Source organism: Zootermopsis nevadensis, unplaced genomic scaffold (genome assembly GCF_977971745.1).
Source record: "Zootermopsis nevadensis isolate Lab colony 2312 unplaced genomic scaffold, Znev_1.0 Znev_ptg000021l, whole genome shotgun sequence".
In the NCBI taxonomy this organism is placed as follows: domain Eukaryota; kingdom Metazoa; phylum Arthropoda; class Insecta; order Blattodea; family Termopsidae; genus Zootermopsis; species Zootermopsis nevadensis.
The window spans coordinates 339637-357043 of record NW_028259153.1 but is presented as its reverse complement, the minus strand read 5'-3'; the positions used below and the strand labels follow the sequence as shown (position 1 = coordinate 357043).

General features: G+C 37.5%; 1 protein-coding gene across 1 annotated transcript in view; it reads left to right on the top strand.

The window, feature by feature from the left end:
* LOC110826809 (aminopeptidase N) overlaps positions 1–15614 on the top strand; it is a 29900-nt gene extending 14286 nt beyond the window's left edge. Inside the window, exons 7-15 of the mRNA XM_022057823.2 lie at positions 181–262; positions 1959–2139; positions 4376–4565; positions 6480–6757; positions 8834–9027; positions 11551–11718; positions 12371–12514; positions 13134–13212; positions 14274–15614. Coding sequence (XP_021913515.2) covers positions 181–262; positions 1959–2139; positions 4376–4565; positions 6480–6757; positions 8834–9027; positions 11551–11718; positions 12371–12514; positions 13134–13212; positions 14274–14849 — 1892 coding nt within the window. The 3' untranslated portion in view covers positions 14850–15614. The remainder of the gene's footprint in view (positions 1–180; positions 263–1958; positions 2140–4375; positions 4566–6479; positions 6758–8833; positions 9028–11550; positions 11719–12370; positions 12515–13133; positions 13213–14273) is intronic.
* Positions 15615–17407: the final 1793 nt, after the last annotated feature.

Sequence of the window (17407 nt, the reverse complement as noted above, 5' to 3'; positions counted from 1 at the left end):
GGTCGATGTTAACCAACGTTTCAGAGGTCATACTGCCTCCGTCATCAGGGCAATGAATATTATTCGCCCTGATGACGGAGGCAGTATGACCTCTGAAACGTTGGTTAACATCGACCAGACTACACAGCGCAATAACCCAGAAGACGGACATCTTCAACACTAATTTTGTTTCCTTTATAGCTGGCTCCATCATCAGGACTGCCGAACACTTCCTAACACATGACACATTTGTAAATGGCCTCAGAAACTACCTAACGGAAAAGTAAGTTTTTTTTTTTCTTTTAAGTAATGAGAAAAGATAATAAATTTCTTGTTTAATTTGGAAAATATGGTTGTTGAAAATTAATTTTCTCTGTTCTGTAATACTTTCTTCTCATTTTGGAAATTAAAGCACCTGTAATTTTCAGTATACGCCTATGGATATGGTAAGGTAATTTTTGGCCCTGACTAATAGGAACATAGTCTAGATTCTACACTAACTGATCTTCATCTCTGTTATATAATTGGTTGTATAAAATGCCAAATGCCTACCTAGTCAATACCTCTGCATGAACTCTGACCTCAATTTCATGTCACTGGAGACCATCCCACATGACATGTTTTGATCCCCTATGGTAAACACCAATACAGCGGCTAAAATTTGAAAAGTGGAATACTCTGGTACCATTTAATTAGTCGTAGAATTTTTGCTTGGAAATATTTCATAAGATGGGTGCGAAACATGGTCTCTCACTCTGACGGAGGAACACAGATTGCAGGTGTTTGAGAATCGGGTGTTGAGGAGGATATTTGGGCCTAGGAGAGAAGACGATGGGGCGTGGAGAAAACTGCATAATGATGAGCTTAGAAATCTGTACTCCTTCCCCAATATTGTCAGGGTGATTAAGTCGAGAAGAATGAGATGGACGGGGCATGTAGCGCACATGGATGGGACAAGAGGTGTGCACTGGGTATTGGTTAGGAAACCTGAGGGGAAGAGACCTCTGGGGAGACCTAGACGTAGATGGGAGGATAATCTCAGGCGGGAGATAGGAGATGAAGGAGACTGGATTTCGTTGGCCCAGGACAGGGTCAGGTGGAGGGATTTGGTTAATTCGGTGATGAACTTTTGGGTTCAGTAAGCCGTCTAGTTATATTTCTTAAAATATGCAACCATTAGAGCACAGTCCTGTGAACCTGGCAGCGTTTCCAGAGGCAATGACATTCAAACTACTCCTGATGAAACTTTGTATGACTGACTTGCCTTATGTTTTGGCGTATCATTTTAATCTTTATTTGGTCAGGTTCATTTTAAGGAACACTTTATATGTGGGCACAAATTAATATTAGTTTATCTTCTCAATCCTTTAATTGGTTTCAGTGAAACTTCATATACCGAACATATAATATTATTCAGTTATTGACCGTGTGTATTCACTGTTACTTTCATTAAATTTAATTCACTTTTAAGGTTGTTTAAACTTTAATGTATAAGATTTAATACTTTTTCAAGATTTATTACTGTATCAGCTTTGTGAAAATAGAATATGTGAAATTTTCCTTTTATGTATGCTTCAGCAATTGGTACTTGTGAAATAGTGATATAAGAGAAACTCGATGTTTGTGTACTGCTACTTAAGGAGTCACAGCTAAAGACCTACGGGTGCCATTAAATTCTAAGACAGTGATGCAGCATCCGCTTGTTGACTTGACATGGAATGGCAGATACTGGAATTATTAGGTGCTCCTTTAAAGGGTCAATATCGCATGCAAATCATAATACCAACTTTGTCACAAGACAAAAAAGAAAGAAACGCCAGAGAGTAAAAATTATGTTCTCTTCCCGCAAGATGTTCCGTAAATCAAGCATTACAGACTCGAAAGAGGAGATAATTGGAAGTATAAACACTAGTTTCATTTCAGTTGTTAAAGCTATTTTATTCCTTACACTTTTACTAAAATTATTGCAAATTTAACAGGACACATCAGTCTGCAACAGCTGATGACCTATTCCGTCACCTACATGAACAAGCAGTTGTAGATAGTGTCTTCACAGACGCTGACTTGAATACCATAACCATCCTGGAGTCATGGACTACGCAGGCAGGGTATCCTTATATCACTGTGCAAAGAGGAGATAATGGCATTCACATCAGTCAGGTAAGTTAAATACATAATACGTAATGCTAGCATTTACTTTGTTTATGATTCACGTTTGTAATAACAAGCAACAACAACGTCAGCACGACTTTAGTGGCAGTCTGTGCTTATGACTTTGTAAAACCAGTATGACGCACATTTGAGGAGTACGTTGAACCACAGCACCAACTTCATGCAGTTTTTATCAGTGAGAATTCAACATTTCAATGTACTTCTGTTGAATAATGTCACTATCAATTTTTATTTACTTAGAACTCTATAAATAATTAATCTGCATGGAAGAAACTGAAATTTATGCTGGAACCTACTTGATTAATCATATTTCACTTAAGCAGAAGTTAAAGCAATGTACATGTTGAGAAATCAGTCAGAGGACCAAAACCATAAAAATTTGTTTCATAGTTGTGTTAGAACCTCAATGTTTAATTCAAATATTATCTTTAGCCACTTGTATTAGCCCAGATTAACAATTCTCTTATTGCAAAAATAAAATTAAAATACGCAATTAAAGCATGTGTGAACTTCCATGTCTCAAGAGCCAGAATTTCCCATGGGTGTTCATAATAACAGATGTACAGCTACAGCATTTCACACATGCACTGTGAATGACGTACAGGCATTTCACTTTAACCTCCCTTATTTATCTTGCTCTTAGTATGCTATTTATAAGTCTCTGCTACAATACCCTCATGTCTTAATTAACTACCGACCCATTTCTATACTTAATACTTTTTCCAAATTATTTAAACTTGTTATTTACGATCATATCTCACATTACGTAAAGTCTAAATTAAATCCTTGTCAGCATGGTTTTACTAAATCTAAATCTACAGTAACTAATCTCGTAACCTATCTAGATTTTATTAATCCAATAGTTGGCTCCCAGGGTCAAGCTGATGCTGTTTATTTTGATCTTAGCAGTGCATTTGATCTTGTCCCTCATAATCTATTACTCAACAAGCTCAGTGCTTTTGGACTCTCTGATGGTTATGTACACTGGTTTCGTAGTTACTTAACCAACAGACAATCCCAGGTTCGCGTTTCTGGAACTCTTTCGTCTCCTTTTGTGGTCCTCTCTGGTGTTCCACAGGGATCTGTTTTGGGTCCTCTACTTTTCAATTTGTTTATTGATGACATATGCCAAGTAATTAATCATTCTAAATGCCTTCTTTTCGCTGATGATATCAAAAATTTTCGTGCCATTAAACCTCCTAATGACGGCGATCAACTTCAAACTGACATTGACTCTGTTCAAGGTTGGTGCACTGCTAACTTCATGAAACTCAATATTAGTAAAACTACAATAATTTCCTTCTCCAGGAAAACCACTACTTTGATCTTTGATTACAAACTTTTTCAATCCTCTATAACACTTACCGACACTATTAAAGACCTGGGAATATTTATAGAATCTAAGCTCTGATTTCACAACCATGTTGGCCACATATTTTCACATTGTATTAAGTTGCTGGGTCTTGTTCGCACATTAACCTTTTCGTTCTCTTCTCTCGATTGCCTGTATATGTTATACGTAACCTTAGTTAGATCCAAGCTCGAGTACGCCTCGGTCACTTGGAATTCTATTACGACTACTGATGCCAACAAACTGGAACATATCCAGCAGAAGTTTGCATCCCTTTGATACTATCGTTTCCTCCCAAGTGCATTACAGCTACGCTGGTGCTTTAGAATATTTAAAACCCCAGACCCTGCATAAGAGAAGGCATTGTAGTGATGCACCGTTCCTTGCACAGGTTAACCGTGGCTTTAAATGCTGTGAGACTCCACATCCCTGCTCACTTCCTGCCTAACAATTTTCATAATCATAATATTCATGTCATCTTATGTGGTCTTTCACAGAATCAACCTCTCATCTAATGCTACATAATCTCTGAAGCCAATACATTACATAACCTTCAAATAAAACTTCTTTTCTGTAGGGCGTAGATGAACACTAACATAAGTCCTTTATTTGGAAGTGTTGTTGACGAGATACATGATGCTTGATTGCTTTTATAAGTGTCTGGGCCTCTGTGCTGTGCCATCCCTTCTTATTGACATACACAGCCTTATAGCTCTTCAGAGCTATGTTCCATCGTGTATGTACAGGTCCCTTTTAAGCTTAAGTCTACTAATACTTGTCTCCATTATTTATTTTCACATTGAAATTAATGATACTGCTGCTCCTCTCATATCTTCTCCTGAACTCAAATATTAAATGATTATCTCTTCTCAGAAAAGATTCATAAATACGGGAGAGACTGAAGATCCAACAACTTGGTGGGTTCCCATCACTTACACTAAAAAGAACGCTATTGACTTCACCACAACTAAACCAACAGCATGGCTGAAAAATGTGGCAGAAGACGATATAGTAACTGAACTTGCAGAAGATGAATGGATCATTCTCAATATACAAGAAACAGGTATGAAACTAAACATATACAAAATCCCTTTGTGTGCGAGCGCTGCGCCTGTTTAAGAGCAGTTTCATGAAACTCGGCATGAATGTCATGACATTGGAGGTTACCCTACATACAGACCTTTAATTTCCCTTCCATCAACAATACAAAACATGTCGGCCGAGCAAACTTTAGAGATGGATCTATTTAAATAAAATAAATTTTGTTAGTAATGCAAAACAGTAACATTGTGACCCTAAGGAATGTGAATTTTCTTTAGCGTTATATGGCTATAATTTATGAACCACTGCAGCTGTGTGCGTAAAATTATGTGGTGATTATAATGATGCATACAGATGTTGTTTGAAATTGTGTGTGTGTGTGCAATCATTTCCCAATGAAACTTCTGAAGTAACTGGCTGATTTTCATGTAACTCCATGTGAAAATTACACTTGCATCACATTTATTTTTTTCAAAATTTCAAATGCATAAATGATATGGCAACACTAACTTATGATATGGAAACCTAGTAGCATTCAATGTAGGAACTAAGAATGATGAATGCAGTTGGTTCATTTATTGTTGTAGTCGTTTTGTTTGAAATGCAAAAATGGCAGCAATATAAGAGCATAAAATATAGATTTTCTCTCATATTTTAAACCATTTCAGCTTGCAAGTTTATCAGTCTTGTACAAATCAATTTTAGTGTCAATTTATACCAGCAAATGTTATAGTCCTCTGGGTAACTGTGGCTGAATGGTAAATATTTCTGATGTTTCAGTGAAACTTATTGCCTCTTTCTTCAGGTCTTTAAACCTGTAGAAAGAGAAAGCAGTTTCTTGCACATCAGTAATTACTATAATTGTAAGTTGGTGTGATACCAAAAATGCTCCGCAGTGAATACAGAACTATGAAAAACCCAAGTCACAAAGACCAGTATACTCTGAAAAAATATTTTATTTATCCCCAATGGGGCAGAGGAATTTTCCTCTAGCCTCTGCGTTCAGACCAGCTCGGTGCCCACCCAGCCTCCTATCCAGTGGATACCGGGGTCCCTTCCCAGGGGCAAAGCCCGACCTGGGCGTGACACTGACCACTCACCTCCATCTAGTGTCGAGGTTAAGAATGAGTAGGAGCTATACTTTGTTCCCCTCAAGCACCTACATGGTGTATAGTGGGACAGCTGTACTTATATATGTGTGTGTACACAGATCTTCTCAGAATCTGTAGTATGGCTTTTTACTACAGCAGACTTCATAGGTTTTCTTCATCCTCTTTTCCATTGATCAGTAAGAATTTTATAAGCGTATGCACACCAATGTTAAATGTAGCTTCCCTTAGCGGTACATTATAAAGACAATTATAGGGACGAAGATGTGAATTTTTAACAAATGGTGCCTGAACATCTTCTCACTACTCTGTCTTTATATACCTAAACTTCATCCCAATTGAAATAATTATGGTAGCTTATAAGAGTATGCAAGGAATATTGTACTTATTCTTTCATAAGTGTTTGTGTTTTGTCACTGTGATGGTTAGATGCCAGCTCCTTATTACAGAGGCTATAAAGTACGCTGTCCTCTGAGTGCTTTACCTTCCTCTGCCCCTAAGATGCACAAGATATCTGAACAACTGGCAGGTTAATCACAGTGTCGGTCTTTCATTGGGAAAACATTTGAAAACCCTGCGATGAATACATTCAGAGTAAGGATATTCAGAATTGAAGATACTTTACAGAGTCGTATGAGAGTCTTTCATATTTATGGAGGTATGAGTGACATGGATCATCTTCATAAAGTGTAGGCTATACCATAATTCATATTTCTTTCAAGTTGTATATAATAACTTATGTATTCAGGCGTAAATTGGAGATAAATATTTACTCGTCTATTGCCAATATTCTCACACATACAACTGTCATTCTGATGTTATTGCAGCATTCTACCGTGTGCTTTATGATGAAGAGAACTACCAGTTACTGATAGATTACCTCAGATCAGAAGCATACAGTGGCATCCATCCCCTCAACAGAGCCCAGCTTTTGGATGACTCTCTGAATCTGGCCCGTGCTGGCTTGCTAAGCTACTCAACAGCCCTAGAAATCACCACATACTTGGCTGAGGAAACTGATTTCATCCCCTGGATATCTTATTTCAGAGCCCTCACTTTTCTCAACACTAGATTTTCCGGAACTGATGATTTCGAAATATTCAAGGTATCGTAATCAGACTATTGGCAATATGGATACCTGTTGAACAATATCACCCCTTCAGAAAAGTCAAAGGGGTTGAGGTTTTGGTTCTTGGTGTAATTACTTCCCTTGATTAGCTCCTCTTATGTGCGTTGAATGTAAATATAAATGTAAGATCAATTTCTTTCAAAAGAATCAAGCATAAATATACACTTATGGAGTTTACATGCAAGGCCTTAAGTTTGAAACCAAAATAACAAGGGCACAACAATAATTGCCTCAAGTGATATTTCAATTTCTTACAAGAAATAAAAAACAGTCTATCTCTCTAAAAAAAAATTCACTCGGCCTCAGTCTCTCCCCAAAAGATAAGGCGGCTACCTCCCCTGGTGAGCCTAGTACTGAACAACAACAATAAAAATATATATGTTAACGCCAAACAAACACAAGTAAACGAAGAAACAGCTACCTCTAAATCTGAGGGGAAATATGGCAATACAGAAACAGCAATATTTTAACCAACTGGTGGTCCAAGAGAGTGCAAATGTTGTGTTAACGAGAATCAGACAAGATATTCAAATGCCCCTCCAAACCTTCCCCCTCACATCTCGCGCTGACACAGCAAAAATAATGGCATCCATCTGGCACTCCTAGTTCAGTCGGCGTTCGCCCAGTCCCGAGGTGGCCCCCGTTAACCTCACGGGACACAAGAGCTGACAGGGTTGGCTCACTGTTATTCAGTAGCCTATACTTTAGCTACTAGGTTTAAGGAAATGTTAGTGAAGATAAACATATATTCAGATTTTCTGGGACTAAAATTTTCTAAAGCTTTGAAGAGTCCTGTATTTTAAATTTTTATTAAAAGAAAATCTGCTATGTCAACTCTTCTATTTACTTATATCATTCTACATGTTCAAACAAAATGGGATTTGAAGATTTCACCATGGTGAGTCTTCTGGATTGTTGCACCGTGTAGCCTGGTAGAAGTTTACCAACGTTTCAGAGGTCCTTGCTGCCTCCATCACATCAGGGCAATGAGTTAGCCACGGGTGTGGAAATGGTTAGAGTTATAGGAGACTGACAGTCAAGGAAGAGCTTGAAGCTAACCAGTGGGGACTGGTGTCAGAATCGGGCGAGGGCCTGGAAACCAGTAGGAGCGGGGCGGGGGATGCCACAGCCTGGCCATTATAAGGGCCCCCAGTGGATCACCAGACATGCGAGAGGTGGGTGGACGTGATGAGAAGGGACAAGGAGAGTGGACATGAGGATGGGTGGGGCCGGATTTGCCCTGAAAAGGGCATTGTAGTTCTTAGTGGCTTGGGCAGGACTGGCGGTGCTGTATGGGATGCTTCCTGAGTCATCGGCCTAATGACGGATGCAGTATGACCTCTGAAACGTTGGTAATCATCGACCAGACTAACCAGTGCAACAACCCAGAAGACAGAAATCTTCGCTTTGTAAGTCCTTTGAGAGAGTGGATGAGGGATTTCTGTGACTGGCTCAAGTGAAGACCATCCTTCAGGGAGGATGGACCACATAAAACATGTGATTTCATAGCCTGAACTCTATTTTTGTAGATGGGATTTAAGTTTAAAAGCAAAAGTTTAAAATACTCAAAAAGCTTATTGGTATCTGCTCTTCACTCATTATGGACATGATGGAATTTCCTGGTCCTGTCTTTAAATATGTGATATCAGCTTCACCTAACACTATTAATTATGCTAAATGTCACACATTTTCCATCTAAACATCTTGCTTTCTCCCTTCATTACCATAATACCAAATGCATCTAGAGAAGTCATGACCAAAGCAAAAATATACCAACAAATAACTAGCATGGAATTCCATTTACACATGTACATACTGAAAACTGGAGTATAGGATACAGCCTTAGAGTGTAATATTAAAACACAATGTTACATATATGTCAAAATATGAATCTTACAACCCTTCTTGTCAAGATGGTCACAAAACACTGCTTATGTGGGACTAAATAAAACAATTCAATATAAATACTTAAGTGTAAATGACACCATAGCTTCATGTATTTTCTGTAATCAGAACATGAAAATAGAAAAAAATATTCATTTTTCATTTCAGAGTTATGTCCTGCAATTGATAGAAAATCTGTATGAAACTGTTGGATTTGAAATTCCGGAAGATGACGAACATTTAACAAAGCTCATTCGAGTCACTGCTTTGACTTGGGCTTGTAACTTTAATCATGAACAATGCCTCACCAGTGCCTCATCACTATTTAGAAACTGGATGGACAATGCTGAAGGTGTTAACACGTAAGTTAAATACAGCAGTATTTTTGTATTTACTTTAATCACCCATTAACACCTTCACTATAGTGAAAGTATTTATATCAGTAGCTGTGTGGTAGAAAATAATCACTCTGTTTTAAGTGTGAGATTTCACACCAACATATTTCAATACAAAATTCTTACATCTAAAATGAGAAAGTATGAGACCATAATTACCATCTGCTACGACCAGCCTGAACTAACTGAACAGAGTCCTCCTTGAGAAGCAAATACCTACTCAGCTAGTTACATCATTCCTTATGATTTATGAAGCCTGAAGATTTATTACCAAATTCACGTGGTTCAGCCACTGGTCTGCGTTCAAAACCAAATTAATGCAGTTTAAAACCTCCAACCCTATTTATTTAAAGTCCATTTTAATATCACCTTTCCACTTACGTGATTAGCCCAAACTTCATCAATATATTGACTGACTAATGAAAAGGCAGTGTTAGCTTTCATGAAGACGTGTTCCATCCACAGTGCACAGCTTGCTCTTCTGCATGCAGAATGTTCCATTCACAACATAGGATAGATTAAATACACATGGAGTTAATAAGGGTACGAAAACTAAAATGGGAGCCGTGACTGACTACGGGCTGGACGACTGGGGTTGGATCCCAGACGGGGACAGAGGATTTTTCTTCTTCCCTCTGCATACAGACCAGCCCTGAGGCCCACCCAGTGGGTATCAGGGCCCTTTCCTGAGGGTAAAGTATGGCTAGTCCATGACGCTAGTCACTCACCCCTATATAATGCTGAGGTTAGGAATGATTAGAAGCTATACCACCCCCCCCCCCCCAAACACCTATAAGGTGTATAAGAAGACAGCTTTACTTTTTTTTACCTTTAGAAAAGCTAAAATGCAGATTTAGGTCTCCATTATATAAGCTGCTGACACCATTAATTAGAATTAATCAGAATTATCCCAATTCAGGAATTATAAGTTTTGCAAAATTATATATTCCATTTTAAAATGAGCAAGAATTACTAAAGTATTTGAAGGACTCTGTTCTATTCCTTTTCCTACATTTAAAGAAGGGCCATAAAACGAAATCTTATCAGCTTCATGAAATATTATTCTAACGAAGTTAACTCCATGCATACGTAAATATGAAATCACTGGTGCAAATTTTATATTAACAGACCAAATACTAATGAGATTTAGAAGAATAATGAAAGTAAAATGCTGTAATATGTCAGATTGTCTTCTGGGTTGCGCCATGTAGTCTGGTAGAAATTTACTGACGTTTCAGAGGTCTTGCCTTACATCTATTCAAATCCCAGTTGAGAATCTGCTAAGTTTGCTTTGTCTGTCTGTATGTAAGGCTGAATGGAATTTCATAAAATTTAGTATGGAGGGTGTGCCACTAGAGGCCACTCAATACTCATAATTTTTATTTCCTGCAATTGATAATATCTGTTTAATGATTGTTCAGACTCCCGACTTAAGCGGATTATCTTCCATGATGTCATTACCATTATCTTCCATTATGAATGATGATGTTATTATTCATGATATCCATGAAACTATATAAACTCAAAAATTACCAAGGATTTTCGTGAAAATTGGTATAAATGCCATGCCATTGGAGTCTACTCCAAAGTCAGACTTTTCAAATTTCTTACAGTCATCAATGCCTCTGTGACAGATGCTCAAACTTGTGAAGTTGAAGTTTGGTCCACCATGTTGACATCAATGTCTGTGATGATTAAATAAAACTAAGATATTTATATAACTCATAACTATTATTTTAATTTCATGGTTACCAGTATTTAGCTTGACAAAAGTCATATTCTGGTGAATATGGCAAAACTGTCATGCTATTCATACATTTGATTACATTTTTCTTTAAATTCTGGTGTGTCCTCTGTAAAAAGGGTTCTTTGAAAATGCAGGCTACAATTCATATACTGAACAGCACAAGTTGTGGTTAGCACTTCTGTTTCATATTTGGGAAGTCTCAGGTCCAATCATTGTGCAGAGACCAGCTTTTTTAAGTTTTTTTCATGGTTTAGTTCAATCCCTGTAACAAAATGCCTTATATTATACCACAACCACTTCCTTTCGATATCTGTTCAATTAATTAATCGTTCGATGATATATAGTCTGAGCTACTGAGAGAATCAATAAATGAACAGTAAAATAAATAAAGTAGTGTCTTAAATTTTTCAAAAGGTCATAGATATATCTGTACTTTGAATAATTCTGTGTTTCATAATAAATTTATGAAGCGTATAGTCTCAAACAAGACAGTTTCTATGGTAATACTGTAAAAATTACTTTTTTAAGAATCTGTGCTGGGGGCTATAATTTACCTATGAGGAAGACGTGCCATTAAATAAAATGCCACAAAATGTATCGTAAATTTAATACTTGGATGACAAAGGTACTTTGTTGAAAAGGAAACAAATTTATGTGTTGTTTTCAGGGACAAGGTTTTTAACAACAACAATTGTTAAATAAAACCAGTGTCGAAATCATATTGCTGGTGGTTACTGTTACAGGATTTCACCAGACCTCAGAAGTGTTGTATACTGTTCAGCTTTAAGTAATGGCGGAGAAGAGGAATGGGAATTTCTTTGGAACCAATACTTAAGCTCCAAAGTGGCAACTGATCAGGTTCTCATTCTGTCTGCACTTGGATGTACAAGAAACAGTACACGGTTGAACGAGTATGTTACATTTAAAAAACATAATGAAAGCATATATTATGTATATATTTACCTAAATCACATCATTCATTATTAGAAAATAATTATATGAGTAACAACAATATTGAAGATGTAATGCAGGAATTGAATAACGTGTCCTGGGACATTGAGAGTGTGACTCAGAGTGTGTACAAATGTTACACTAAGTAAGACAGCATGCTTAAAAAGCTGCTATAAGAACACAGTTTCACTAGCAGAATAAAATTTTAATTCATTAAAAACTTGCCACGTATGAACAATAATATATTTATGAATTTTTATTTGTATGTTAAGAATATCTCTGTGTGGATTTGAAACATAACTCCATAAATCAATCTGACCAATGAGGAATCTTCAATCTATATAGTCCGAACATTAAACAAACATTTGTTCAATCCTGGATATGTTCATCTCTGGTCTATGCTATTTCTTTTATTATTACTCTTTTGTTTAAATTTTATTGTGGATTTCTAATATTGGTACCAGCAATATTACTGTGATTGCTGCTAATCCTCATATTTTCTGCAAGTGTTGTAGGAAAATGAAAACTCTTGATATCTGTGTGGGATTTCCTCCCACATACATGAAAAACAGAACATTTGAGCACCTGGTAATGGCTGCTTTTTTATTTCAGTTATCTGGAGTTATCCATCACAGAAGATTCTGGAATCAGAAAGCAAGATTCGCAGACTGCTTTCTCTTCAGTGTACAGCAGAGCCGAAGGAGTTGACATAGCGCTTGACTTCCTTACTCAAAATTTTGGTCAGATTCAACTATAGTAAGTTACAGCCTTCACAAATATTCATTGTCTAGAAGTCTTTTCAGCAAAACAATCTGAACACTGTATCGGGCATACAAGTCGTCTGTCATGGAGCACTGACTTCGACTTTGCAGAAAAAGGAAAGTATTTCACAAAATTGACTAGATAAAACAGTAATTCCAAAACTAATAAAACATTGCTAGGGAGAACATGAAAACTGCTGTGCTTTAAGTAGTTCATGTAGAGCGTTCGTCCAGGTTTTAGACTAGCTCAGCCAGAGGACCAAATAAATTAAGCTTTATTCTGTAAGATTTGAGATTTTCACGGCGGTGAGTATGAAGATTTCTGTCTTCTGGGTTGTTGCGCCGTGTAGTCTGGTAGATTTCCACGTGTGTGTCCATGCGAGTGCGTGCATGTGGTTGTGTGTTTGTTGCAAGAATCTGGCTGATAATGTGAAAACTTTCAGTACATAACCACAAAATTCTACTAAAATCCATTCAAAACTTCTGGAAATGAAACATGGGCAATGGAAGATGGATATGCATTTACTTCATGCAATAAATGCATACAAATTCTTCCTTCCCTGTACCATTAATTCACACTTGATATGAATTTGTTTAATTTTTTTATTTCACAGCTACACATCGATGAATGCTCTTGGCAATATCATCTCTGGAATAGCATCTCGACTGACAACAAATGAGCAACTTGACAGGGTAAAGACACAAACACAATTATCATTTTATTCATTTGGTTGGAACAGGTCACTAGGTCTAGTTCCTGAAGGTGACAGTCTATTAAATTCTGTAGTCCTATATAGTAAAACATCGGTGGATAAACTCTTCAGTTAGTGAACCCCATCAGGAAGAACAAACACTTCTGCAGAGATCAGAATTGGGAATAATATATCTGAAACTATAAAGTGATATTAAAATCTTCATACAGTTGCAATTTTTGATACTTGTAATGCAAATAATGGCACATCAAATACCTTTATGTAGTGGTAAGTTTAATTTTTTTAGGTTTCAACCAGTCTGCAGTTTATCCAACTTGTTCATTATGGATAAAAATTAACACTTTCCAGTCCATTTAAAGTCAATGTCTTAATATCAAAAAGGCCCATTAATTTAAACATGCTTACGACACTACTCTCCATTACATTGAGTATGACAGGGAGCATTTAATTCTGTTATGTCAGATGGAGCAAAAGATTGAAGTATGCAGCATTCATACATGCACAGACGGGTGTAGCAAAGCGTGTAGACATAAGAGGGAGGAACACAGATTGCAGGTGTTTGAGAATAAGTTGTGGAGATATTTGGGCCTAGGAGAGAAGACGATGGGGTCTGGAGAAAACTGCATAATGACGAGCTTAAAAATCTGTACTCCTCCCCCAATATTGTCAGGGTGATTAAATCGAGAAGAATCTGAGGTTGTGTAAATTTACATGGCCTGTTTTTAGGATTTGCCTAAAGAAACACTGGCAAATGAAGGAGAATCTCGGTCAGAATGACTACTCAGTAGAGAAGTAAGCCAAGGTCTCACAAATATGAAGAGCTAACTAACTCTGAAATATGATGGAAAAACAGATGAACGGAAACCACAAAGGGAATAATAAAAGTCTCTTAGACCACAATGAATTTGATTCACTGTATTTGCATTACTGGAAGTCTGCTGGTGACAACACACCTTCTCTCATAACTTTCTGGCAAGCTGTCACAAAATGGAAGCATTATTTTGTCTGAAGTTCTAACTTGACTCGTATCTTGTTTTACAGCTCCGTCGATTTGTTGATGACAATCAAGCAGAACTGGGACCGGCTCAATCAGCTGCTACAGCGGCCCTGGCTACTGTGGAGGCAAACCTTGCGTGGTTCAGCAAGTACCGTGAAGATATTTCGGCATGGCTAGATGAAAATACCACTACTACTCCCACTACTACTCCAACTACTACTCCCACTACTACTCCCACTACTACTCCCACTACTACTCCCACTACTACTCCCACTACTACTCCCACTACTACTCCCACTACTACTGACACTACTACTCCAACTACTACTCCAACTACTACTCCCACTACTACTCCCACTACTACTCCCACTACTACTCCCACTACTACTGACACTACTACTCCAACTACTACTCCAACTACTACTCCCACTACTACTCCCACTACTACTTCCAATACTACTGACACTACTCCTGACACTAGTAGTGCTACTCCAACTGCAACAGGGACTCCTACTGGAACTACTGAAGAAACATCAACTACGGATGCTGCTTGTTCCCTGTCATTCAATCCCATTGTATGTGTCATCATTCTGATTGGCAGCTTGGTAGTCAAATACTGACGCATTACTCCACAATAATAAAGCGAAATGGCATCGTTGTTACAATAAGTATTCAAAGAAAGTGAAAGAATTTTTATAAATAAATATACAAAATGAAGGCAAATTGAATTAGTCAGTCTTCTTTATAACAAAATCTATGGTAGCTCTGTTTCCAAATCAAGAGATCTCTCTTATTTATGTTTATGTGTTCATTCCATTATACCGCAAGTCAAATATTTACGTCAGATATCGTGGATTTCCTTCACAAATAAAATTCTTACGATTCCAGCACATGAACGTCGTTAACCAAACTTCTTGAGAGAAAGTCCACTGAGGGCTCTGTAAACATAAGCAGATGACCACCCAAACCAATTACTAATGTTATTCTCCTTCTCAGTTGGGTTTTCTCAACTTTCTGTTGATGGAATGCGTATTTTATTCTGCCCCAAGGACGTGAACACATCAAGAAAGTTGCACTATTAATTTCTTACACCCCAAGAACATTCATGCAAGATTCAAATCACAACATCAGTTGATACAGTTCAAGAGCAGGGTTATCATTGTCTGTGGGCATGTAAATAACCTTTTCCCATTCAATGAAGGCATATTTAAATATTTAAATTAACAGGAATTGAGCTAATTATTGCTGTTTTCCAGAGATTCTCCTCTAATAAATCAACCAATACAAAGGAAATCAGTTTATTGAAGCCTGTTAAAATATTTTGATTTTAATGTATATATTGTATGCAAAGTGTGTGTTTAATTAAACAAGGTTATTAACAAAAACACTGATTACATTTTTCACTTCCAGAGAAAGAGTATCAATGTCAAATGATATAATTTGCCAATAAAGTTGCTAACAAGTTGCCCCTGTATCTAAGCAGCAAGCAGTGAAGGCAATTTAAATTCCACTCATCATTTGATCTCAACATTTGAAGGAGGTGAGCGGTAAGCTTCTTGCCGTGGCCATTTTACCACCAGGGAAGTTTCATGTGGCAGCTGCCGTCATCTGTGCGGACCAAAGATGCGGTCAGGACGTGGTGACCGAGATAATGATCCCTGATCCTGCCAGGAGTCAAACTCCACCCTCCCAGCCAGTCGCTTCACTGACTGATTATCCAATGGGATAATATGCTTCATTATCATATGTGGTATCAAACTGTTTCACTGATTCCATCTCAGGTGGACTTAAGTGTTTGCTGCCCCTCATGAACGTACCATGTCAAGTAGGAGAGCATTCAAAGAACGGCACGCATAGCAAATGAGCGTGTTTGAACAGCACTGACCTTGACGATCCAAAATATTTATATTTTATGTTTCTAGACTTGTAGTGACAGCGATGACCAGTACTTGTGCATTATATCTGGTGCGCAGAATGAACTTAAGAAACCACTCCGTAGGCGAGCCAATTTCCTTTATGCAGAGAATTACAAAATTAATTTATGACGTGTGCTGTGTCTGGTGATAAATTGAGAAACACAAGAAGTATGATATTATATGATAATGACTAATATTTTTATCTGCTTAGCTTGCAACTGGAAATAGCTTCCATTCGTTACATTATGAATATCTGCTTAGTGTCACAACTATTCGAGAGATTGTGCGGGATACTTGTGAAGTAATTTGGGAACGCATGAAAAATAAATTTATCTCAAAGAAAAGTGAAAACGACTTGCTAACTACAGCGACTGACTTTTATGAGAGAACTAATTTCCCAAACTGCCTAGGCGCAGTTGATGGTAGATGGTAGGCTTGCACATCCTAGTGCAAGCCTGAAGATAGCGGGTCCTTATTTTTCAATTACAAAAACTTCTTTTCTATGGTCCTTATGGCTTTAGTGGACGCAGATTACTGCTTCATTAGCACAGATGTGGGAGCTTACGGTGCATCTAGTGACTCTAATATATTTAAGAATACAAATTTATGTTAAATGATAATGGCACACCTATGTCATTTGTCAATGCAGGAGATGAGGCATTTCCTCTATCAGAACATATTCTGACCATACCCAAGCAGAATTTTGGGTCTTCTCAAACATATATATAGTTACAGATTAACGAGGGCAAGAAGAATGGTCTAATGTGCATTTGGAACACTGTGCAACAAATGGATAATTTTCCAATGTGCCACTGACGTTCGTCCTGATTTTTGCGATATTATAGTTAAAATAATTTCGTCCGCAAGAGAGGCGGAATTCAGTTTGAGGATACGCTGTATGAATGCCCCCTTGAGAGGTTTCAGTCTGTTGGAACCAGAGGTAATGTTAGGGGAGCGGCTGTGAGAGAATATTACTCAAAATACTTTACCTCCCCGTAAGACTCTGTTCCTTGGTAATACGAAAAGTTTATCTTCTATTTTATCATTTTACTTGTTTGTATGAAAAACTTTTTTAACGAAATATGGAGAAACATTTTTAACATCCTTTGCTTGGTTGAGGCAGTTCAGTTGTCTTACAGCGCTTTATACTCGTAGCTAAATTTTATATCAAATCTGTTTGCTTGCACTTGTTCTGGTAGGGGCGAGTGAAATGTATGAAATGTTTTAAGGGGGGCGCAAAGTATAAAAGTTTGAGAACCTCT